Source organism: Ambystoma mexicanum, chromosome 11, assembly GCF_040938575.1.
Source record: "Ambystoma mexicanum isolate Mex_15411 chromosome 11, UKY_AmexF1_1, whole genome shotgun sequence".
Taxonomy (NCBI): domain Eukaryota; kingdom Metazoa; phylum Chordata; class Amphibia; order Caudata; family Ambystomatidae; genus Ambystoma; species Ambystoma mexicanum.
The window spans coordinates 953,923,333-953,949,557 of record NC_090934.1 but is presented as its reverse complement, the minus strand read 5'-3'; the positions used below and the strand labels follow the sequence as shown (position 1 = coordinate 953,949,557).

General features: G+C 44.4%; 1 protein-coding gene across 3 annotated transcripts in view; it reads right to left on the bottom strand.

The window, feature by feature from the left end:
- Positions 1-26,225, bottom strand: part of LRP5 (LDL receptor related protein 5) — a 680,976-nt gene that overhangs the window by 545,084 nt on the left and 109,667 nt on the right. For all 3 annotated transcript variants that reach the window (XM_069624105.1, XM_069624104.1, XM_069624103.1), the window contains exon 2: positions 252-645. In XM_069624105.1, the coding sequence (XP_069480206.1) occupies positions 252-645 (394 nt within the window). The remainder of the gene's footprint in view (positions 1-251; positions 646-26,225) is intronic.

Below are 26,225 nucleotides of genomic sequence, written 5' to 3'. Positions count from 1 at the left end.
CCCATAGGATATAAAAGAAACCTTAAATAAAAAGCTTAATCTGTGTATCAGTGTTTAAACATTAAATTAACATCATCAGAAGTCTTGTTAAACATTTGTTGTTTCCAATGAACGCCAACTGTGCGCATAGATTCTTTCCCAGCAGACTCTCCCATCTTGGATCCTAAAATGTCAGACTGAAAACAGTCTGAATGCTTTCTGTAGGTAACGGGCACACAGCAGAAGTGAGGAGATGGGCTTGGGGCACTTACCCGTGAGCCGGATCCAGGGCTATGGCCCGAGGTTGATCCAGGTCCTGCCAGAAAAGGACCTTCCTGGCGGTCCCGTCCAGATTTGCCACCTCGATCCGGTTAGTTTCCGAATCGGTCCAGTAGAGTTTCTTGCCGATCCAGTCGCACGCCAGGCCATCCGGTGACACGAGGCCGGAGATGAGAACATCCTGGGTGCTCTTGCTCTCGTTAAAGTGGGTCTGCTTAATGGCCTCTTCACTCACATCGGTCCAATAAATAATGCTCTGCGAGAACTGAAAGTCTACAGCCGCCGCATCCTCAAGGCCGCTGACCACAATGATGGAATCTGGCTTCGTGGCACCTGCATCCACCAGCCGCACGTCCCTGCGGTTTGCAAACAGCAAGAGGGGAGATGCTGCAAAGGCAAAGGACCAAAACATTAGCTAAGATTACAATCACGGTAACATTTAGAAATCAAGTTGTCATGGTGGTTATGTAGTGTAAAAATATTCTATATTAGGGCACAGAATTTGCACTAGCCAGCGGCTAGTCATACTTTTGCCAATGAAGAAATGGTGTACAGTGTGTAGGTGTAGAATGGCGGTAACGAGGGACTTTCTATGGCTGGCTAGCAGCTCTTACATTTTTCACCCCCTGCTAGATTATGGACGGCAACTGAAAGAGTAGAGACTTTGCTCGCCTACTCGTGTCAAATGAGAACCATCACAGTGCACAGATGACAGCTCATTCCTCAGTCGTGTGCTTTATTTGTGTTGGTTTACAAAAAAAAGAAGAAAAAAAATACAAAAACTACAAAAATAGCCAAATTTGACACAATTAAAAAAGTAGTTTCCTTCAAAGTAAAACTTCCTTAAATTTCATAAAACAGCAAAGTATCTACAGGACCCAACAGTTTAAAATACAGACTGTTCACTTAACCAGGCAGTATGTTATTTCAATTTCATTTCTATAACACAATTCGTATCTTAATATAAAACATTTAAAATCTTTAGAATAGTTGCATAATTTAAAAACTTTCTTTAGAAACCTTAACACCGTTAATTTCAAATCATACTGATTTACCATGCATAATAATCAATAAGTTATCCAACAAAACCCAACTTGGACTGCCTTCAAAGTTGGTAAAAGGTTAGATCCTCTGACTCCGCAGGCAGTACAGTGCAGTGTTAGATGTGTAACATTTCTTTCTCCTGGTGATCCTTACACAACCTACAGAAGGCCAGCTCAACCTGCATTCCATTCCTTACACAAATAATTTTGTTGGTTGACAGCACGTTGAGTCTAATGCGCATAAAGCCATTTCTCGCTCTCCTGTCCGGAAAGCGAGTCAAATACAGTTCCGGCGTACCCAATTCTTTATGGTCCGATATAAATCGGACCATAAAAACGAGTTCATGTAGTTCGGGTTGTTAATCAAGGCATCCAAATGTAAACCTAATTTATCTCAAATATGCACTCAATAAGTATGATACACTGGAATATATCCTTCCTTTAAACCGCTGTCCCTTCCCCCTAGACAATATTTAAATTCTGTTTTCGATTATCAAAGTTTACAGAGAAGGGCCAGCTGTATCCACTCCAGACATGTAAGAGATTGCAGGCCCAATTCGTAGCAAATGACCGCAAATATAACACTTGGGTAGAAGGTAAAGTAAACTCCTACAAATCATGGTCTTATAAGTTCTTAACTCAGAAACCACCCAGTCTGGGAAAAATTCCAAGCCATAGTTCAGTCTCAGGATGACTTTGGCAATTTAAAATTTTATTACTGGTAGAGCAGAACATTTTCCTTATTTCCTGTCCACCTTTAGTATTTGAGACGCTAACGTGGATGATTTATCCCTCAAGTAGTTTCTGTAAAAGCTCTTTATAGGACAAGAGATGATCCGGCATCCCAGATAAAATCGTACTCTCGGACATGGAGCTTAGTTTGGGTAATAAACCAAACAAAATTTAATTTCTTTCTTGTTTTACTCATTCTTTTAAATCACTGGGATTAAATGCATAAATGATTTGTCAAGATATACTGATTAAAAGCTTTCATTAATCTTTGTAGGCCGACTGATTTGATCAAATAGAATAAAATCGGCATATGCCACCCAGGAGATTTTTACATTTCCAATTTTTAGGGGTACAAACAACTTGAGAGGGTTTCTCCCACATCAGAACCATAAATATTAAATGGACAAGGAGCCAATATGCATCCCTGTCTGAGCCTGTTCCGAACTGAGATTGAATGGGGCATTAAACCATCATTATTACTTACTTGGATTGAGGAGTCCTCATATGCTTAAAAGACTTGAAGTTTTTAAATTGTGCCCATAGAATTGACCGATTCACCAAGTCAAATGCCATTGACTAGTCCACGGATGCCACATAAATCGATGTCGATCTATCACTTCAGCAGTTGCTTCTAGACTTCTCAATAGCAGACCTCCACAGTCAGTGCCCATAGATTTCCTAAAGCCCAACTGAAGCAAGTGAAGGACACTGTTGGCTACACACCATTCTTCAATGTGCCCTAACAAAGAAGCACACATTTTTTAATCAGCGTCCATTATAGCTATTGGTCGATAGTTTAGGGGAGACATCTTGCCCTCCTTCTTATAAATAGGGATCACACAGGAGATTTGCCAAGAGCTGGTGGTGCTCATAGTGGTAACAATGTCTGTAAAAGGTACAAACAATATTCTAGACCATAACATGGCATTCCATTTAAATATCTTATTGGTTAATAGGTTAGGTACGCCAGCTTTAGATGTCCTAGCCACAATGATCCTCTTTTCAATATATTTAACAGTAAACCTTATTGACCATTGAGTTACCAGTTTTTACATCTTAAACCCAAACCCGAATCATACAACTCTTTAAAGTGACAAAACCACAAATGTTTGGGTACAGGGTTAGTTTGATGATTTGTTGTATCGTTTCAAGACCATTAATTAGACCAAACAGTTATAGAACTCCCCTCCTTCAAGGAAGTCAATAGGGCCTCAACATCCTTTTAAAACAGATGTCGGTAATGTTTTATCCACATTTTCAATTTTTTTTCAACTTTTGGATACAGTTCAATTTATCTTCTCCACCAAGTAGGGCTCTTTTTGCCCGTCTTATCTGTTTTCGTATAAGCCTTTTCATATTTTGTACTACATCAAATTTATGTAAATGAAATTTGATGTTCGCCTCTTCCTGACTTTGCCCAAAATTGCCATTACAGGCAAAAGGTCATTTTTAAAAGGAGGTCGATGTATGTGTCTTCAACTTGGTCTCAAGAGGGGAGCCCTCAAAATCCTTAAGCATCAGCATATTCAATTTCGGAACATTTCCTGCGTTCCATCTTATTCGATTACATTTCTCATTTGTCGTTACCATTGTATATATTACGACAGTATGTTCAGTCTTTTTCCAACCAAGAGTCATTAGTAACATCCCATGATTGCTATATCCATTACGAAGAATTTCGAATTTTAAGTTGAGATCAAACAAATCTTTTGATACAAATATGAAGTGTTCCTTCCAAACCAGGTGGCTGCAGCATTAGATTGTCCCTCCGTAGTTAAACTTAACATGTTCAATCCCCAACTCTCCATGATAGTGTGCCATATCGGACCATAAACAAATTTATGCCCAACACTGCCGAGCATCTGATCTAAATTGTAGCCCATCTCCTTATTTAATGATTCAACGTCTTCTATCGGAGAGCCCCTTAATTGATGATCGCAGTCACAGGCTTGAGGTTCAGTGCAATCCGAATTAAAGACCCTTGCAATAATCACCTGCCCCACAGGACATGTTCTGAGCCATTCATCTATATTTTCAGACTCTAAATCATGAGCTCCAAATTACCACTAGGGTTCCAGTAAATATTTATCAATAAGATTTGATGAAAATAGTCCCACTTATCAATTTGTATTACCGCAGCTAACCCCCCCCCATTGAAAAGGATAGAATGTTTCACAATACTAAGACCCAATCCATTATGAATTGCTAGAAGCAGTCCCCCAGCCAGACGACCCTTTAGTCCCTGCATAGCAGGTTCAAGAATGATCTTGTATCCATCAAACACCAGGGGGTCGATCACCCTTGTAAAAATGTAATGGAGAAGGATCGGGAAAAGAACACAGGTGCTAAAGATAACGTTTCAACTCTTTCAATTCGGGATGGCCGCTTTAAGGGATTATGCCGCTTTAAGGGATTATGCTAACCAACGCCAATTCAGCTCCTCCAGCCTCAAGCCACTGTTCCCCCTTTTGGAGTCACCCTGCATACTTTTCTTCATTCCTACTGTGTGGGCCAATCCCCCTCGGTACCCCGCCTTCCCAATTCTTCTTGCTGACATTTGTCGAAGGGATGTGCTTTATTTATTAAGGCCTCAGACACCATGCCAGGTGCAATAACCAACATGCTCATATCTGGATGAATCAATGAAGTCCACGGGGGTGTGGCCTGAGCCCATGTGGTGAAGTTGTGCGTTCACCCAGCTCTCATCGAGATCCTGCGTTTCGGCGGCTGTAATGATTTGCTGTAACATTTAAGAGCACCACTTTGCAGGGGATACCAGCACCCTGCAGTATAGCTTTACCCCAGCGCAAATCTAAGCGTATTTACTGGTGGAAAATCAAAGTGAAGCCGGCCCTGCCTGAGCAAAGATGGCCGCCATGACCGAGACGCTGTGAGGAGGAGGAGGGGGGGAGGAGGAGGAAATAGCGCTGCGCATTCCAAGTGCAGCCCTTTGCTGCCTGCTTTGGGACTTGCATCGGTTGACGGTCTACACTGTGGGATATTACAGCTGCAAGCACATTGCTCGAGTGAGATCTCTTTGGCCTGCTGTGACATTGCTGTGCTTGCCCCTGCCCGCAGAGGGATTGCTGGTCTGAGGTGGTGCAGTGTCTGAAGGGGGCAGTGCCTGCAACAGGAGCACGATCACGCAACACACACATCAGCTCATGTTGCTGCTGGCTCACGTGATGTTGGCACGAGGGACTGCAGCATTGGCTTCCAACCCAAGGGCTAGCCACGTTGCATATTCATCAGCCCAGGGATCTGACTGACTAGTGGTTGGTCCGGTCTGACATGGAGGGGCCCGCTCCGTCAAGTCACTGCGGGTCTGTAACACCTTTCTCTACACTGCTGAACAAAGAACCATCTAGTCTGCAACCAGGGCCTCTGCAGATAAGCGGCTTTCCGGTTCTGACCTGCCCTAGAAGCAAACCTAATTCGCTTGCAGGCCACAGATGTTTGAGGATCCTTGGCACACACAGCAGTGTTGTCGCGGTGTGCGCATAACAGGTGTATCCACCTGCAAGATACATAGAAGTTAAGTGCAGAGACCGGACGCATCTGCTACCCCCCCGCCTTGCCCCCAACGGGAGAATGTCTCAGCAGCTAGAGGTCCCAAACGTGCCCTTAACCACACGGGCTGGGGTAGCGTGCCCTGGGATGGGCCTTGGTCCCTTGCGCTGCTTTTGGTTAACACTTGCCTGCAATTAACCCCACTGACCTGGCATAACAGGTTGCAAGTTCCCAGTGGACCACTACAACAACGCAGAGGGGTGAATGCCCCGTCTGCCCATACTTTGCGCTACTTGGGTGGCCAGCTCGCCTTGCTTTATTAGCTGCGGTACAGCACACCCGCGGGGCTTGGCTCTCCCTACCGCTTCTGTTTTGACTGTTGGGCACAGAGCATACATATCTGATCTCACAGGGGCCTGATAATACGCCAAGTGCCACCAAAAGCCTTTCTACCACCGCTCTGACTGGGGGGCATGCACCAACAAGCAACATCTGCATATGGGGTTGCTTGCTTGGGGCAGCGTCTATGTTGCTGCACTTTGTTCCTCGTGGGAGGCCTCAAATGTCATAACTGGCTCACACACTTGGTTAGCGACGACTGGCTGGATATTGGCCCTTCCTTCCTGCTCTTGCTGCTGGATGGTCCTCTCTTGTATGACCGTGCTGGGTGGTGACTGCCTGGTGGTGGGGTGCAGAGCTTGGTTAAAGCTCATTCTTGTATGCAAGAGCACACAAAGGTGCGGGTTGCACTGTGCCACCCAAGGATGTCGGATTAACCCTTACTGCCCCCTTCTACTCTGACGCAAACTGAAACATAAGACGCCATCCGTTCTAATTCCTATTTTGGGATAATGTCTCTGACCAAAGGCAAACCAACAATCATGGACTCCTTTGCTACCCAGGGCAAGCCTCGTGAGCCGCCACTGCGTTCAACTGCAGCACAAGCAGAACTGGACGCCCTGGAATAAAGCCCACAGGAAGACCTAGTCCTGGCTGCGATAGCTGCCCAGAGATCCTCGCTGGAAATGAAAATAGATGAGGTTGAAATGGATGTCCAACTGCTTAGACAAGATATCAGACAGCTGAGAGGGTCACAAAGGTCAAACTGAAGCTGAAAGAAAGAACGTACTCCAATGCCTTGGAGAGATGGAACACTGCTTTGGAACTACAAGCAGAAGACGCAGAAGGGAGGGCCCGAAGGAACAATATAAGGTTACTGGGACTCCCGGAGGGCAAAAAAGGGTCGGACCACACTCTATATGTTGAAAATGTACTATGTCAAGAGATTGGGCTGGGTAACCTGTCCCACCCTAGACCTGTCATTGCAAAGATTTTGAACTACCGAGACAGGGAGGTGATACTGAAACACTCCAGAGACGGTGGCAAAATACAGAGAGACAACTCCAAAATTGCCATCTATCCAGACTACACACCGGCAGTTCAGAGGGCCAGGAACCAGTTTGCCAGTTAAGGTGAGACTCAGACACTTGAATGTCAAATATATGCTCATGTACCCAGCCAGACTAAAGATCGTTTACAAAGGGAGAGCAGACTTCCTCGACATACCAGCAGCGGCAAACATGTGGCTGAACAATGTGGCCAGCGAGAAAGAAGCCAACACTTGAACCAGTGAGCACCATTGTTGAGCCGGGCTACACGATTCATGCGCTTACGATAACTTTGCACCGTGCATATAGTTGCTGGGGTCTTAGCGTATGTTGGGGGCACCTGGGTGCTGAGACCGCGTGTGTATCCTTGTGTTATACTCGCTGAAAGGGTGCTTCTGGAATATATAGCTGTGTGTTTTAAGTAGTGTTGCAACTTGAAAAAAAACTATACCCGCCTGACAATTTGATTTTGCATAGAATGGGAGCAACGTCTAGTCACCTCTCACTGGACTTGCCTGCCTGCTCCAAAGTTTATGCTGGTTGCCGGCCTCCATCACCCGACACACAATGGACTGGATAGGCTCTTGTGGTATGGGGTGCCTGAGCACAGTATAGTTGCTGGGCAATTTCACACAGTTTGGTTTTATTTGTTATTGGTTTTGTGTTCTCCATGCATCTTGGCTCGCTTATTGCTTCTGTTGTTTAAATGGTCAAGTAGGAATCAGGTGCCTGGGCATCTGCAAATGTATAAACAGGGTGGGTGGCCAGGAGGTGTACCGGTTGGGGTGCACGGGGGGGGGGGCACAGGCCAGATATGGTGAGATGGGGGGGAAAGAGAGATTGCTGGTCCAAAGCATAGACTGCTCTGCGGACACTAACTGTGTCCACCATTAAAATATTGACCTGGAACATGCAAGGTTTGGGCACGTACCGCTGTCGGAATAGGGTGAAATCTTACTTGCAACATAGGATGATATCTATAGCCCTACTACAAGAGACTCGCCTAACCACTGAAGAACTGGATGGGCTTCTGGGACGCTGGGGTGGGTCAGGTTATGGAGCAACCTACTCTAAGTATGCAAGAGGGGTGCTTGCATGGATAGACAGTGCTCTGCCATTCCAGCTACTGGAGGTGGACGCGGATAGGGATGGGAGGTACCTTATCCCCAGAGGTTACATAGACCACATCGAAGTGTGCATAGTTAACTATTTTCCAAATCATAGTATTCCATCCCATGTCCGCACACTTTGCGCTCGGGTTACACACCACCGTAAGTGCATCGTCCTTTTGGGGGGCAGGGCGGCTTTGCACACCAGGATTGATTATAACTTTGTTGGGTGTCGCCAAATGGCTGGCATACGCAGCATTGAATACTTGGGCCATTCACTATAAGACCCCTCCACTTTGATGGTCACTTGAAGTCTTGGGAGCCCTCAACTCCCAATTCCGATGTGGCGTATGCCTGTGGATGCTCTGACCGACCAGATTTTTAAAGACAAGTTACAGACAACATTGTCTGAATTCTTAGAACATAACATAGGTAGCGTAAAGGAGTGGGGCAACATATGGGAAGCCATGAAGGTGGGGACCAGGGGTGAAATTATAGCCAGTGCTGGGGGTATCCGCAGAACACTGTGGTTGAAGCTGGAAACTAGGGATTAACAAACCCGCAATCAGGAGGCCCGATCCCCGGGTCAACAGCCGAATGAAGAGACGTTAGCGAAGACCCGGTACCGCTGCCTTGAGGCGTGGGAAAGGTTATCCAAATTAGACTATGTTACAAACACCATCAGGGCGCATGCAAACGGGAGCACCCCAGACACCAGACTACCATGCTAAGTGACGAAAGTGGAACATGTAGAATCCAACCTGGGATCAACAATATTTTTGCAACCTACTACTCCCAAATGAATAGCCATGAGGAGCCGGTTCAACCCTGAGGAGGTGACGGAAGCCCCCTCACTTATAGCACTTCCGAGGCTTGCGGCTACTCAGTAATCTAGTCTGAATCAGTCTATTACTGTGGAGGAGTTAAGCAATGCGATTGCCACTCTCCACAAGCAAAACACCGGGAAGTGACGGACTCTCCCCCCCCCCCTGAATTTGATAAAACGTACATTGCAACGCTGCCTCCAGTGTTGCTTAAGGTTTTTGAGGAAGCCTACGCTAAGGGTGTACTCCCGGCTAGCATGAGGGGAAACCCTGGTAATACTGATACCTAAACTGGGGAAGCCTACGGATAGATGCAAATCCTATTTGCCCCCCCCCCTCACCCCCCTAGCCGTGCTAAATTATGACATGAAAATACGGACCACGGTATTGGCAGGGCAGTTTAGAGTGATTACGGACTTGATACACATTGATCAAAACTGGGTTTATCCCAGGTCGCAGCATCACTCTGAATCTCCGTCGGCTACAACATATTATTGCACAGACTAGCGACCATCGGGAACAGTGAGTGGTCGCATTACTGGATGCTATTAAATCTTGTGACTCGCTTTACTAGGAATGGTTGTTTGCAGTACTGCAGGGTTTTGGGTTCGGCGAGAATTTCATCAATTGAGTTAGGCTGCTGTACTCCACACAGACTGCCAGGGTCAAATCTGGCAGTTATCTGCAGTGTGGAACATCCAGAGGGGGACATGCCAGGGATGCCCGCTGTCACCCATGTTGTATATATTGGCACTGGAGCCCCTAGCAGTGTTCTTACGCATATCATTCTTTGAGGCGGGCATCCGGTACTAGACACCCAATATCATTGTACGCAGACTATGTTCTGCTCTATATGGGTGAGCCGAAATACAACCTCCCAATGGTTCTGAAGTGCTGGACAATATTGCTAAACTATCGGGGAAATCCTTCAACAGAGAGAAGTCTTGCCTCTTCCCTCTGGCGGGGCTCCGTGGTGTGGGGGGAAACTGCTCTGCCGGGATTGGGGCTTCCCTGGGAAGCGAGTTCCTTTAGATACCTGGGAGTGCACATCATGCACATGCCCAAATCTATGCACATGCGTTACACATTCGGGTGGTAAAGGGCCTTAGAAGTTTGTCCTTTTGGTCCAAGCTTCTGCTCTCATTGATGGGTAAAATAACTTATACAAATGATTGTCCTTCCCAGAATGTTGTACTATTTTACCAATGTTCATCATTATATTAATGCCCCCTTCTTTCGCTTACTAGATACACTATGTAGGGGATTCCTGTGGGGCCCATCCTGACACAAGATCGCCCTTACAACATTGTACTTGCCTTACAAGGAGGGGGGTGTGCAGCTTCCGATTTTTGAATTATATTACTGGGCTTTGTAACAAAATGCCTATCGGACAACATTACATTGAGTTGCAGCTACTCCAGCAGTTGGTGGCTTCTGCCTACCTTCAAGACATGTTATGCCTACCGCCTAACTGACAGAACTCTACGCCCTTCCTTGTTGCATTGGGCAGGAAGGTATAGCTCAGAACGTTGAGATTGTTGCAAACTGAGTGCCCTTAGTTGCCTAATGTCCCAATAGTGGCAGATGTATGCAAGAATAGAGACGATCCTGAGGTAGCGAGACGCTGGGAAGACTGGTCTCTCTACCTGGGGTGGTATGTTTGAAAATTGTAAATTTAGAGATATGGAAACCATAGTCGAGCAGACCGAACTGCGCAAGAGGCAATTTCTGCGGTACATGAGAATAGTGGGGGTGGCTAAACGTAAACGGTCTGGGTTGCCCGCAGAACCTGAGGTGACTGAATTGTAAGCATTAATGTACTCCTTGGAAGACGGCTGGCGACCTGTGTCCAGTTTGTATGGCTGACTGTCGAACAGGCCCAACCCCCAGAGCTCTAAATTGAAATTGTGCTGGGAATCTGACTTGGGAACTACTATTAACGAGTGGGAACAGATACTTGGGTTCCCTAGAAATGTGTCCCAGAACACTTGCTTCAAACTGATTCAAATGAATGTGCTCCATCACACCTAAATGACACCCAGTAAAGTGGCAAAATTCAATGAAAGCAAACACCCGACCTGCCCTTGGTGTCGATGTGACGGCACAGACCTGGTCCACATGTTTTGGTGATGCATAGAGCAAGCGTGCAGAAAAGATGGTGTTACTAGGTATGCCTGGAGCCCATTGGAATGTCTTCTGGGTGCATACCCAAGAAAATAGCAAGCACAAACACATTATTAAATTCATGGATCTAGCTTGTATTCTTGCTAAACGGTGCATTGCCATGGCCTGGTAGTCAGCCTAGGGCCCACAGTACCTACTTTGGTACAGAGACCTTGAAGCCTGGACAGAAGCAGAGACTAGAGTGTGGGCCAGTACAATACACTGCTTAGATGAAACCCCTGGTGGGGCCCATGACTCCTAGAAGCAGCTAGTCTGGGATATGTTCCACCCCTCAGATAAGCCCCCATGAGCGCCACGACACTTGCTGGTGTGCTACTACGTGGGCACAAATCCCTGTCGCTGATGCCCCCCGCCCCACTTCCCATTACTCTTTAACTGGTCTCCGCAGGGTGTCCAATTCCAACTGTCTTTCCTGTTTAGAGCACTTGGGAATGGTGTCCTGTTGCAAGTTAAGTCAGCTAACGCACCAGGAACCCTCCCTAAGCTGTTATCACCTGGAGCACAGCGAGCACAGTGATCCCTGTTGATTACGGGCACCCTGTGCCTTCCCTTGCTCACACACTACTTTCTGATTTTCCTGGCAAATTATAGACTTTATTAGGTCTCTGATAGCTGGCTCATTCAATATGGCCAGTCCAGAGAGGTTATTCCTATTTTTTTTTATGATCATTCTCAACCCATGGGGGGAGCGAATATCCGCCTGTGAGGGCCCTGGGTCCAACTCGTCTCTACCTCCCATTACTTTACTACTACTCTGTTCCAAATGTTACGCAGCACAATGCTGCATTGTTTTCACTTTACTACTAGGACGAGGTACTGGGATACGCTTCAATAGATCATTTGTGCCACTTCTGCTTGGGTTGTGTTGTTGTTCCCACCAACTGGCCCCTTAACCCGCCCCTTTTGTTTCAAAGCATCCGCTAACCTAAGTTCCTGAGGGTACGTATATCCATTCTTGCACCGTTACACCTGCACCACCTCACCATTTAAACCTGCTTCATAGTCCAACGCACTCCTAGTTGGACTATTTCCTAAGAGGTTGACAATGCCATCTGTGTCCTGGGATATCTCCTCAAACCAAGAGTCCATAAACTCCCCTTTATGCTGTTCCATAGCCTCATGCTACACAATTTTGCGGAGATATTCACGTGACGATTTTTACGGGCCTTTAATTGTTTTTTGTTCATTCCTTTTTGAATGTAGGGCACTCCTGTTCCTCATACCTTTCCCCCTACTTCTGTTTCCGGCCCCATTGGCTCAGAGAATTCCATACCACTTGTGCCATTCACTTCAGTAAATTTTTTAAATATCTCAATTACAGATAAGTGTCCCGACTACCTCAAGCTGGCAATCCTGGCTCAAGAGGGGGTTCCCTCCCCAATTGGACCATTGATGCCATTTTTTTTTTTTTTTTTTTTTTTTTATATAGATGTTTTAGTTTGGTCTCAAACTTTTCCATCATTTTAATTCGTGGAAGGAAAGAGAAAGATTAAATGGGCATGAAGCTAGAGATAAAAGGCTTCAGTGTCGAGAGGCAGAGGAATTGGAGAGGGCCGCTTAGTTTTAAGATTTCTTTTTCGTGAGGTCAAGGATGTTTTGAAGGTAAAGAGATACTGTATATATATGTTTATTGTTCTTTCCGCTAAGAATTTCCGCCCATCTTTTATCTGTAGTCATTTGTTGGGATCCAATGTCAAAAAGTCCCCGAAATTGTTTTCGTTGGGTGGTAAGAGAGGGACATTCCATCACAAGGTGAAATGTGGTTTCTGGTATCATCTTGAGTTTACAGAACCGGCAGTGATTTTGATCTTTTGGGATTTGTCTTGTTGCAGCTAAATAATCATTAGTTGGTAAGATATTTAGCCGAAGCCGTAGAAAGGTTGCTCTGATCTTTGGGTCAGGAAACTTCAACAGGTATTGTTGTGGATCATGAAGTTTTCTGTTGTCTACGTTGCAATGCAGCGTCCGTTTATAGTTGTTTTTGTGATCAATGGTTTGAATCCAATCATTCTGGAGAAGTTTGATTTTGGCATGTTGCGGCCGGTTGATTAAAAGTTCTTCGGAGATCTCTTCTTTCTCCATTTCATTGTTGATTGATTTTTTCCAGTTTTCTAAGATTGTGTTGTTTAGAGCGTTGCAATTGGTTTTCAAAATTTGAATTGCAGGAGTGATATCGTCCGCTATAATTTTCCGATAGATGTCCATTCTTTTCCATCGTAACATAGATCCGATGGATTGGGTTGCTATCTCATGACGGATTCTGGGCATGGGGTATGATTGAGGAAGCTTTAAGATCTTGCGCCAAAATATTGCCTCAAATTTTACCCAGTTTACATGTTCGGCATTCAACATAGTTTCAGATCCATATGTTATTATGGGAATGTATTTTTGCCTATAGTACATAATGATCGGTTTATATGAGAATTTTCCATATTTTTTGTGCAGGATGCACCCTTGGCGCGCCAATGCTTGGGCTTTCTGTTCTATTTTGTCCAGCCATTCTGCTTCTATTTTTGATTGATTGATTGTAATCCCCAGGTATCTAAATGTTGTGACATTTTCTATTCTTATTCCATTGATATTGAAGTTCGGTTGGTATTTTGATTTTGTTTGTGGTTTCGTCAGCAACAAAGTCTTTGTCTTCGTGATATTGATGATTAAGTCATTTTGTTTCATGTAGTTACTTAGTGCTGTAAGCGAAAGTTGTAATCCAGATGGGGTTCTATCGAGCAAAACGATGTCATCTGCATAGGCCATTATAGGAACCGGTATCGAGTTTATTTTTGGGGGGTTTGTTTGCGTATTTGTCAGATGTTGGTCAATGTCTGACGTGAACAGGTTGTAAAGCGTCGCTGCCAGAGGGCATCCTTGTTTTAGTCCATTCGTTGTCACGATGGAAGCAGATGTCTGTCCTTGTTTTGAGAGTCTGACTTTTATTGAAGTGTCAGAATATAGTAGGATGATGGGTTCTAGGATGTTCGCTGGGCATTTCCATGCATGCAGTTTTGCCCATAGCTTGTGTCGAGGTATAGCATCGAAAGCCATCTTTAAGTCAATGAATGCCGTGTAGATCATGCTCTTGTTGTTTATGGCTTCATGTTTGATTAAGTGCAATAGTAGGAGATTTATGTTAGTCCCCACGTTGCGCGTGAAGCCTGTTTGACGCAGGGAGAACCGTCCGTTTGTGGTGGCCCATGCAGTGAGCTGCCTTAAGAGAGCTGTTGCAAAGATTTTTCCTAAGGGGTCCAATAGAGCGATTGGACGAAAGTTCTCCGGGAGATCGCGCGGTCCTTGTTTATGTATCGGAACTATTATAGCTGTTCTCCAAGTGGTTGGGATTCGGTTAGTTTTGTTTATGATGTCCAGGATCTGTATCATGAGCTGTGCCCAAGCTGTGGGATTTTGTTTAAGGACGGCGTTCGAGAGGCCGTCCGGTCCTGGGGCTCTTGATGAATTGAGACATTTTATCATATGCAGGAAGTCTTCTTGAGAAATATGGATTGTCCATTTTGTACTTCTTTGAATCAGGTTTTCTTCTGGATGATTATGCTGTTGTCCGTACAAGGTCGAGAAATGGGTAATCCATGTCTGTTGTGATACATTAGCTGTGAGCTTATGTTGTTTCAAGTGGTTTTCGTTCAATAGGTTCCAGAGTTCACGTGTGTTGTTGGTTTTTAGAGTCTTCATTATTGATTCTGCATCCGTCTGGAGTAACATCGATTGATGCGATTTCCTCCAATTGTTGTAGGATTGTTTTAATTTTACGATCTTTGTCCGATTTTCTGTTCTTTTGTTTTTGTTAAGTTGTCTTCTCTGTTTAGCCAATTCTTTTTTTTTTTCTGCTATTTCCCGGTTATAGGTATGTGCATGTGGAATTTGAGGGCGTTTTTTTGCTGTTTGTTGAAAAGGAAGAAGAAGCCATCCGTAATTCAGTTTTTCCAATTCTGGTTTTGATGAATCTTTTAGTTTCCTTGGAAGAAGCGATATCGCTTTTTGTGATATACGTAGTCTTGTTGCTGAACTTGCAAGTTCTAGTATTGACGCATCGGATGGTACTGGTTCATTCATCATTAACTGTGAGGTGACGGTTAGCATGTTATGATCACTGTTGTCGGAGATTATCGTTTTAGCTACCTTGACAGATGCTTGCAGCGTTTGAGAAAGAAATATGTAATCAATAATCGCTTCTGATTGTCCTCTGGTCCATGTTGGGACATAAGAATTCAAGTTATCTTTTGCATGATTTAATAGTATCAGGTTTCGTATTGTTATTTCTTTCATCCATGTTGCTGCTTTAGGAGTTAGTTGGTCTAGCGTGCGTGGTGTACCATTTGTTGTCATTAGGTTGATGTTGAGGTCACCGCACAATATTAATTCAATGTGTTGATAACTCTGAAGTAGATTGTCTATAGTCATGAATACGCCGTCCATGAATGCCTCATTTGTGATGGCTGCAGGATTCCAGTAGAGATTCAGAATGGCAATTTTTGTTTCGTGACTACTTTTTTGTTGTTTATGCGATGTAGTTGCTATTATGGTCACTTGAATCCAGGGGTTTATGTTTTCATTTGTCAACACTTTCCATTTCGGAGTTATTTTGATAAGTGTGAGTAGTCCTGATGCGGGTCTGCCTTGATGTTTTTTTAGGGCAGGATTTAAGAATGCGAGAAAACCATCGCAAGCTGGCGTGTCAATGATCCAGGTCTCTTGTAGACAAATGATTAGATGATTCTCGAGATTAGAACAAGGTTGAGTGTATAAATGCAGGTTTCCTCTTGTGTTCCATGAGCAAAGAGACCATGTTATGCTTGTATTGATTGGTTGTTATGAATAGGAGTCACTTGAACTTCTTGAATATATGGTTTCGGACCTTGACGTTTCTATGTCATAAATTCTTTTGATTGGTTGTTCTTGGCTTGTTGTTGCTGCCGCTATTGACGGAGAATTCCAATTTGAAATCTTCGTTACTTGATTGTTATTGCGGGTATAGTTCTGTTTTCTCTCAGCATTATTTCTTAACATTGTGGTAGGCCAGCAGTTGAAGCCAAGTTTAAGAAGGTGTTCACATTTTGATATAATTAAATCCTGGTCTTCTGGATCAGATAATTCTGCGATAATTTTGTCCAAATGTTTATCGTCTTTAAAGGTAATTAAATCAATCTTGTTAGTTGTGATATGTTTTAGTTGTGGTATTGCTCCAAAAAGTCGGAGAATATTTGTTCTATTAAGTATTAAAGGTTTTGCTCTTTTTATTTGGTTTTCGATATGAATTTGATAGATTTGATTTTGTTCTAAAGGATTTATGAAAGATAGTGAAGTGCATTCGCTTGTAGACATGTTTTGTGAATCAAAGGAGTCATCTGTGATTTGGTCATAGAGGTCACTTGATGAAGTGGTGCAACTGGGGCTGTTGAGGGTCGTAGTTGAGACATCTTGTAGCGATTGATTGGCAACGTCTTGATACTGGTGTAAGGATTGCGGTTCACGGTTATTTGAGTACTCGTCAAGTATTATGTAACTTGATGACGTTGTAGGACCTGTGACTGGTGGTGTGTCGTCTGTTTCCTGGTCTTCATGAGTTGAGCAATTTAATAGTTCTTCGTCGTGAGAAGCAGATTGTGCCAGAGGTTGTGATGGTATAGTGCTTGAGGTGGATAGTGCAACTGGAGGTCTTATTTGAATTGCTGATGGTAAAGGGCACTGTCTCATTGTCTTGTCTTTTACATCTTGTGCAAGTTGTCCGTTGTTTTTTATAGTTCTAAGGAAGGCTCTGGATCCCGTTTGTCTTCTCTTAGACGGTTTTATCTGTCCAGCTTTTGGAGTGGTATTTGGTTTTGCTTTTGAGAAAATCTTGAACTGTTCTGGTTGCCTGCAGTGTGTTGTGATCTTGTGCTTCCGAGTAAAGGGAGGATACTGACGTTGACGGTTGTTGTACAGTGTTTTCTATGGAGATTTCTGATTGTGTAGGTAGTTGTTGGACATTTGGACCTTGTGGTAGAGAGGATTGGGTAAACTTCAAAGCTGGTTTTTGATTTAATTGGTGGTGTTGCTGTAATGTGAGCAGGTTCAGTAATTCTTTATTTAGGTTTGTTTTTTCTTGTTGGTTCCATCTAGCCATTTCTGCTAGACGTTGTTGCCAGCGGCTTGATTGCTCTGCTTCTAAGTTGAGACGAGCTTCCGTTGTATTCAAAAAATTTTCAATGTAAATCTGTTTATAATGGATCATTGCTAATAAGGTTCCTTGGTCTTTGATGTTGTCATTCATTGTTTCATGTAGCTTGATGAACGGTATCATGGTTTGCGTTAGTATTGCAATCATCATGTTTTGCAAGTCCAACATGGTAGTGGGAATTCTTGGATTAGTGTTCTCGTGTTGTTCAGGTTTGTTGTCCGTTAAGGCAGGGGATTTCTGTTCTATGAAATTTGACGGCTGCGATGGTGGATCGTTTTTGTTGATGTTATCTGGTGTATAAAAAGAGTCGTCTGTGTCGTAGGTAAAGCGGTTTGGGATGGGATGTCCCAGTTGGTGTATCATAGCGTGTTCTGTCTTGATGATTCTTTTTCCAGGTTCCTGAGATGCACACGGGGTTGATGTCATCCGAGATGGGTGTGGTCCTTTATTTGTACTAAAAATTTCCTTTCGTTTGTCGATGCTTGACATAATAGATTCAATTTCTGTTATGTCCATTGATAATCTTTTTGCTTTTAGTCGTTCTCGGTTGTTTGTGGATTCTGTCGTCTGAGGGAGTTTGAGTGAGTTGTGGGTTTTCAGCCATGCAATTTTGGCTAATCTCGCTTTTTCTTTCTTCGTTTGTTGTTGTGTGTCATATGCTGCATCTTGTGGTATATTAGAGGTTTGTAGCTCATCTACCAATGATTTGATAGGATCATGCATGGTGGATCCTGTTTCTTTGGGGTATAGTTGTTCTTCGTTGTTTGGGTATACTCTAGATGAGCTAGGTTTGTTTAATTTTTCCTTACTCGTATTCTGTAGTACGTCAGTTACTGTCTCGCATTGCAATATAGAGGTTCGTGGTTCTTCAGTCGGTGGTTTAATAGGTTCGTGAGTAATAGATCCTGGATCATTAGAAAGCAGATGTTCTTCATTATAGTGGTATATACTGGTGGAGCTGATGACACTCTCCGTTATATCGTTGTGTTCGATTATTTTTTGTTGGGTTTCACTAAATTTTTGTCGCTCAGGTTGGTTGTGTATTGTCGGGTGACAAGGTTTGATGTCTTCTGTTTGGCCTTGTGTAGTTTCTCCTGGTATTGGTGAGCATTCAATGATTCGTTGGTGCTCATACAGTTGTGGTATTATCAGATTCGCTATTTTCCATTCTTCTGTTAAGGGTAGTTCTGGTTTTCTGGGTGATGTAGGGGAGTCCTGATTTCGGTGGTGCTGAATGTTAGGTGGGAGTTTTCTCAGGGCGATTTGCGATTTTCCGGCTGTCTGTTTTCCTTCGATGGTGTTCGCGCAGACTTTTCCGCTTGTGTGTTCAAATATTTCAGAGTTTTTGTTTAGGTGGATTTGAGTGTTAGATGTGCTTTGAGGAATTAGACAGTCGTTTTCTTGATCTTTAAAATCACTTTCAGGTGCAGAAGAGTTATCAGAGATATGGTGATACTCAGTGTCATTGTCCATTTTTTGTAAGTGTTGATTCAATTGGTTTTTTGGTAGTTGTCTTTGCAAGAATGATTGCTCCAGGGTGAGTTGTGATGAGTCTTGGGTGGTGGGGGCTGCTGTATTGAGTTTTGATCTCAATCTCGTTTTTGGTCGTGCCGTTGTAGGTTGCTTGGTTCTATTTGTTGACATTGTCTCTTAAGGTTTTTTGTCACCTGTCCGGTGTATGTATCTTCCAGTTATAGAGACTGCTGGTGAGATCCAAGGCAGGGTACCTTTCGGTCTCTCACTGATGTACAATGCTTGTCTCTTCTGAGTATAGAAGCTGCTGGTGAGATCCAAGGAAAGGTTCCTTTCGGTCTCTCACAGCTAGATGAGTTTCTATTCAATTTAGGAATCGAGGTGTTAGAGGTAGTTTTAATTGATGTCCGCAGGATCCAAGGGACTAGCCCTTTCGGTCTCCAGTAGGACAGTTAGAGTTATCGAAAATGCCACTTTACCTCAGTTGTTCGATTTTAGTGTTGTGGTCCAAGGGAGAAGCTCTTTCGGTCTCTCAACAGTGAGTGTGAGTCCTTTCGGTCTAGTGGTTTGTCTCCACAATATCCAATAGAATAAACCGTGCGGACTCTTGAAATATAGGTATCTTTCACGCGGTGAAGTTCAGTTAGAGTGGACTGTGTCTCTGACTCGTAAAGTTGTGGTCCAAAGTAGGGTCTGTTGTTAGAGCAGGCGGGCGGACGGTCACTCAGCTTTTAACTCTTTGGGTCGCTTGATATTATCACAATAATCAAGACACAGTAGTTAGAATAGAATAAAGGATAATAGTGGTTAAGATCTCTAAAATCATGTATTAGTTTACAGTTTGTCCATCCACGGGGTAGGGAACGCCCGACAGGTTAAGGAGCTGCCAGCGTCCGTCTCTCCCTCCCTCCCTCCCCTTGTGGCGGTCAAGAAGCTTATGTGGTTAACGTAACAAAACAGTACCTCTGAGCTGGAGTGCACACTGTACACGAACACGGCGAAAACAGCAAAACAGCGTCTCCAGCCCTTACTGCCTCCAGGGCTTAACGCCGCAAGGGTGGATCTGCCGGCAATTAATGCTGGGTGAAAGTCACGTGACCAGTCACGTGTGCGCGGTAGGCCCCGCCTCCTCCAGGAAGCAGGGAAAGCAGCAAGAGGTCGTCTCGCAGTGCTGCTGGGCTCACGCTGCAATAGAAACAGTTCCAAAGGCTTCGTTCGTGAAGCGCAGCCTCCAGTAGTTCAAACACACGCCGCTCGGGCGGATCTGACGGCAATTAATGCTGGGTGAAAGTCACGTGACCAGTCACGTGTGCACGGTAGGCCCCGCCTCCTCCAGGAAGCAGGGAAAGCAGCAAGAGGTCGTCTCGCAGTGCTGCTGGGCTCACGCTGCAATAGAAACAGTTCCAAAGGCTTCGTTCGTGAAGCGCAGCCTCCAGTAGTTCAAACACACGCCGCTCGGGCGGATCTGCCGGCAATTAATGCTGGGTGAAAGTCACGTGACCAGTCACGTGTGCGCGGTAGGCCCCGCCTCCTCCAGGAAGCAGGGAAAGCAGCAAGAGGTCGTCTCGCAGTGCTGCTGGGCTCACGCTGCAATAGAAACAGTTCCAAAGGCTTCGTTCGTGAAGCGCAGCCTCCAGTAGTTCAAACACACCATTGATGCCATTTAGTTAGAAATGTCTTTTAGATAATTTCACTGGGTTTTCATCTCAAAACAGAAGCATTGGCGTAAATTTAGCATAGCTGACACCACCATGTTTGGGTAATCTATTATCGCGAGGGAGCTTTCATATCGCTGTGCAAGTGTTAAACTTTGCTCTTCTACCACCCCATCTTGTAAATGCTCTGACAAAGCCAGGAGGGAAACCTTCCCAGTTGAAAAACAAAATCGGAGGAGTATTTAAAGAAGACCCATTTAGTAAATCCTGGTTATCAATACATGCATTTGGGCCTTTGCCAAATCCTAGGCAAAGACCCCAATACCAGGCAGGCTTAGAAGGGAGGTGAGTTTAGGCTAATCCCTCTATATGCGCCACCAACGCCTCTCCACCTCTTACTTCATTCATTGCAACCCCCCCCACCCCCAACTTTCACAGCCAGTCAAGTGGCACAAATGGCACAGCCAGTAGAGCGCCTGCTAGCGCAGGCTCGAATCCCGGCAGGGCCAAACTCAGCCTTTCATCCTTCTGTGGTCGATAAATGAGCACCACACACCGTGGGTAATAATAAGCAGCACTCAGACACCTGAGAGCTCGTAGCGCTATTTAAATGCGAAATGATTAGTAGTAGTAGTAGTAGCATCCGGTGAGTGGGGCAATGAAAAGACTAAAGCATGTGTCATACGCTCTCTTCGATAATAATGCCTGTGTTAGTAGGGGCTGCCCTCACCCTCATTGTGTTGCTATATTGATCTTCAGCCTCCAATATGACAATGCCACTAATTTGAGCTACTTCTAGTTTAATAACTTGGCTGTTCACCCAAACACTAAAACTGGGCTGCTTGCCTATACAAACATTAACTGCCCTCAGAAGTGTCTCGTATGTATTTATCCTGTCTCCTTGCATGTAAACTTGTTTTCTCTGTGCCCCCACTACAAGTGTAATTGGTTGCAACAACGCCTTGATGCCTTAGTGCTTAGGTGCTTTACTAATGTAAAAATACAATACATTAACAAAGTCCCATGTCAGCCGAACAGCACTCACGGGGCACTCGGGGACGCGCGTGACCCGATCCTTAAGCGTGGTTTCCTTTATTGGGGCAGGAGGGGCAACTGCACTAAGCGTTATGCCCCGTCCCCAAAAAATGCTTATAAGCCTATAATGTATGAAAATAAACTATAACCAAAAGGTCAATGTGTAGATCACGAGCGGATGTCTTGGCAATCTTCAGTTACACTTCCAAAGCAGAATTCTAGCCACACGGGTCTGCTGCTATAACGGAGCAGGTGCCAAACGGCACAGGGAACTCGGGTTCGTGCTTTCTTGCAACTCTCACCCCAAATCCTGCACCACACACATCACAAGAAGGCATTATTGTCTTTCTTTGGTGGATTGTACAACTAGAGAAGCAATAGTCTTCCTACATAGGTTTATAGGATACTCTGTTTTTGGAAAGATTGGTTCCTCATGCCCTCTGTTCAGTTGTATGGGGTCCAAGTGGGTGACGTTCCAATACTATCAAGAATCCCATGCTTTCAAGGTTTTGTAATCTAGCTGTATTTTATCAATATGTTTCGTAGCAGCCAATGCCATGTCCTGTGTAGGCCAGGGTTCTTGAAGGCATACAATGTAAAAGGGGTTACACCAGTCTCCAGCAACCACTTCACCGACTTCCACTCTTTTAGAAAATGACACAGGGGCCCCGAGGTCAACTAGAACATTGAATGGAAATTCAAGAGTAACTGTGGCTTCCGATCAAAACTACTAACAGCCTACCATGCTCCTGGAGATCTCAATGGCTTTCTTCTCAAATGTCCTTAAAAAGGGTGTGGTTCCAGGTCAAAAACTGGTTCCATCAGCAGAGAGGCGTCCGTAAATGGACGCTGGTTTGAAGAGCATTCAATGAGAGTAGCTGTGCAACTTTGGTTATTTAGTAATGTCATGTCATCTTTGTGGGCAACTATTGACTAAATGTTCTTCTCAAAAAGAGAAGTCTTGAAATAGCTACAATGCTGCCTCTCTAGAGATTTCTATTCACCCTAGGAGTACGTTTGTCCGGGAAAAATACATGGATCCTCCCATTAACTAGCCAGGATCCTAATAACATGGGATGCTCGACCTTCTGGGGAACGCTCATCAACAGATGCTGGCTTTCCTACAGGATGACCATGAACACAACTTCTGGGACCAGTCCTGCTTCTCTGGAGTATGCCCCCTCTCAATTTACTCCATAGAGAATGGAATGGCTGGCATGCTCAGCCTTTGGGCCCTGTGTTTCTGGGATTCTCCTTTGGTGCAGGTACTAGAATTTCCAGAAGGGTACATTTGGGTAGAAAAGGGTCCAAAATTGTTTCAAGTTGAGGGTTGGGTCAAAATACTGCACATAATACAAACTACAACATTATAAAATGTTTCTGTGAATCAGGTCTTCAAGTTAATCAAGAAAAGTTGAAGACCAACCCAAATCCGCACTCAGACATTATGTTAAGATGGATGTTACTTTAAAAATTATTTTCTCACAATAGCAATTGTGCATAGCCTGAAACCAGTATTAAGTAATGAACACAAATATTTACTCACATTATATATTGTGTCATATGCAAAAATGTCTTGAGACCATGGAGGGAGGAGTGTGTAGGACCCATTCAAATACACACAAACATTATATTCTTGGAGACCTGATAATCGAGAACATTAAGCATTCTGTAGAAATGGCAGCCTCCACCTGTGTCTCACCTATATGTCAATTGTTTACAGTGGGTTTTCTGCATTTTCCATTTGACCAATTTATTGAGTGACTTATCTTTCCCAAATGTATTTACCATCTTTCACTGCATGTGACTATTTCAATTTTGAATTGTAATTTTGAATCAATCTCGCCCTCTCCCCTTCTTTCCCTCCCGCCTGCATCCAAGGGTCCTCCAAAGCCCCTGGGTGCCATACAAGTGGATGTGCCTTGCTTGTATGCGTGCCATCAATGCCCATGCTTGTGCCGTAGCCCGGTGCAGACAATCATCCATATCCAGTGTGCCTAACTAACTCTGCTGGAAAGAAGTCTACTTCGCTGCCTGTAATAAATCTGTTCCTGATTTTTGCGAAGACTTTGGTGCATTCATTTGGGTGCCCACTTTTTGGAGCAGCCTGCCTGTTATTGCCAGAGGGGGGACCCAGTCCACCTGCGCACCCAACACACCCTCACCGGGTCTGTTAATTCGTCTGGCCCAAAACTGTGGCACTGACTGCGTTCCCCCACCTGGCCTTCCCCCATTGTGGCCTGCTCCCACATCCAGTTCTATTTTTCCTTACATTAGGGATTCTTAGCTGAAGTTTGTGACCAGACATCAAAGTGGTCCGCTGAAGTTCCTAATGGCAGCCCTCTGAGCAGCACAGAATCGGCACACACTTTCCATAAAAGAACCAGCAAGGACAAGCCTTTTCAATAAGGCACACAAAATGTTCACATTTCAGTAAATCGCAATGCAAGACGCACACAAATGGGGCGGGGGGGGGGATTCATGACAACACTAAGTTGGATTTGTTTCCATACAGTTTTTGCTTCAGTAAGTGTCGTAGTGGGCAAAACAAAAAACATACTCAATGGCCTCATTGAGGTTCATGTCAAATGTGCATGATCTCAATTATCATATAAAATAATAATTTGGATAATACATATTTCACATAGTTGCTTTCTTAGGTCTCGAATTGAACCCAAAACATGTTTTACTATTTGTTGGTTAGTCATTTTGTGTTTTCTAATATTTTGAGAGCCTGGTATGATTCACCTTAAATGACCAGTCTCCATCAACCAATGCTATTGGCAGCATGCGATATAGAATACTTCAACAGCCCTTTAAGAGTTTTTCAAAAGGAAAAAAAATAGGTCAGGAGGGCACTACTTGCATATTGCAACCATAAGGCTGATGCAAGCGGTCTCTATGAAACAAAAATTAGCCACCATGAAAAAAAATGTCTGCACTTTTATCTGACCCATCTGTTGGGAAACTGAAAACCTACCCCCTAAATTGACCACACTAACATTGTGTTAGCGAACAATAATAAAAGATGGCACTTTCAGTGAGGAAAGAATGCTTTTTTACAGCTTTGGCTTCTGCCCGTTAATTCATTTTGGTACAGGAATATAGTCTCCTACCATCCGACTGTGAAATAGACAGCGCTCTGTCCAGACAGGGTTCTGAATCATGTGCTCAGATGAGGTTATTAACTTACATTACTTTGGACGTGTAGAGCCCACTGGCACCGTAGTTCCTGGCTCCTAGAACTAAATCATGTAGACACAACAGCACATGCTAGTAAGGGAACTTGTATAAGCTGAGCAGAAACAGATACGTTTTAGCTTCCTTCTAAAGCCTAGGTTGTCCTCAATAGATTTTTTTTATTTATTTTTTCATTTCCAATGGCATTGTATCAGACTCTGGCAGATTACACTGGGAATACACATCCTCCCAATTCCTTCCTCCTTTAGGCATTTCGGAATTTGCAGCAGTCTGGGCGCATGATACCACAGCTGCTGGCTGGGCAGACACATTTTTAAAATTCTCGATCAGGAATTTTGGGCCCAGATTGAAACAGAATGTATGCACCATGCACATGCAGAGACCATTAAAATTATGCAATCTTCCACAGGAGAACAGAGAATAAGGTACTGATGTGATATGCTCATGGTGGAATAGATGAAGCAGTGCCCAGGCTGTTGCATTCCGAAATCAATGCAGAGGAGACCCAGGGATACACTTCGAGAGTCCAGGCATGACTTTACCAAAGTAACACAGCACAGACACACTGTGGGAATGTTAAGAATGGAAATCAATCTCCGAGCATTTCCAAGTAAAAAATATCCTCCCTTTTTGACGGTGCCTGCAACGGAGCAATCGAGGTCCGATTCTAATCATGGGTATCCCAAGGTTTTTACCACCACCTTTACTGCAGGAGGGCATGCCCCCATCCATATCTTTAGGCCGCATGCATGAGGACAAACGAAGGTGTTCAGGTTACATTTTAAATAGGAAGAGCCCATGCAATGATAGTTTCGAGGCGCTTTGTGAAGTTGTGCATGGGGGTTTGGAGGGTGCAGTGGGGAAAAGTAAAAGCCGAGTGTCATCAGCGTAAAAGTAACACGGATTTCCAATGAGTGGGATCAGGCAAATCACAAGGGGGGCAGGGGTTAATGAGATGGTTCGTCCAGTTAGAAAGGTGTACAGCCACTCCAGCTGGCGGACTTGAATAGAGTATCCCGATCTGACTTGTGTCATCAGCATTGAATGTAGGGCGTGATTTGGCAGGTTAGTAGCAGTCGCGAGCCTGTTGCATCAGCTTGGGTTTAGGCACTATTGGAAACGGGACTCAAGCGGGATAGATGTTCGGGGTCTATCCGAGAGCTTTTCTTTAATGAGGGATTAGGATATGCGCTCTTAAATAGGCTAGCGAGTCATTTGTCGATTTGTTTTCAGTTGCTCATGTTTGTCCTGCTCATGTCCTTTTTGGTTAAGCATTGATGAAGCAGTGTGTTAATGTTCCCACACACGTTTTGCCACTGACTAACAAAACCTATTCTTTTACATACGCAATCTGGAACAACCAAGCCCAAAGTGGACTGCACAGAGTTACAGGATCCGTCAAACAGGCGTCTGCAAAAGGTGCACATTTCCAAGCTTCTCGTGAGCTCAGTGGAATAAAATCTCTGAAAAACGGATTCTTCCCCCAGCTGTGCATTTTCCCTTCAGGAATGTGAATGCCCACATTGCTTCCCTCCTGTGGCGGCGGCGGCGGCACGTGAGCAATACACCCACAAAGCCAATGTTGGCCACAGTGCAGCATAAGGACTCATTCAGGGTACAAGTCCAGAGTCTACCTACTTT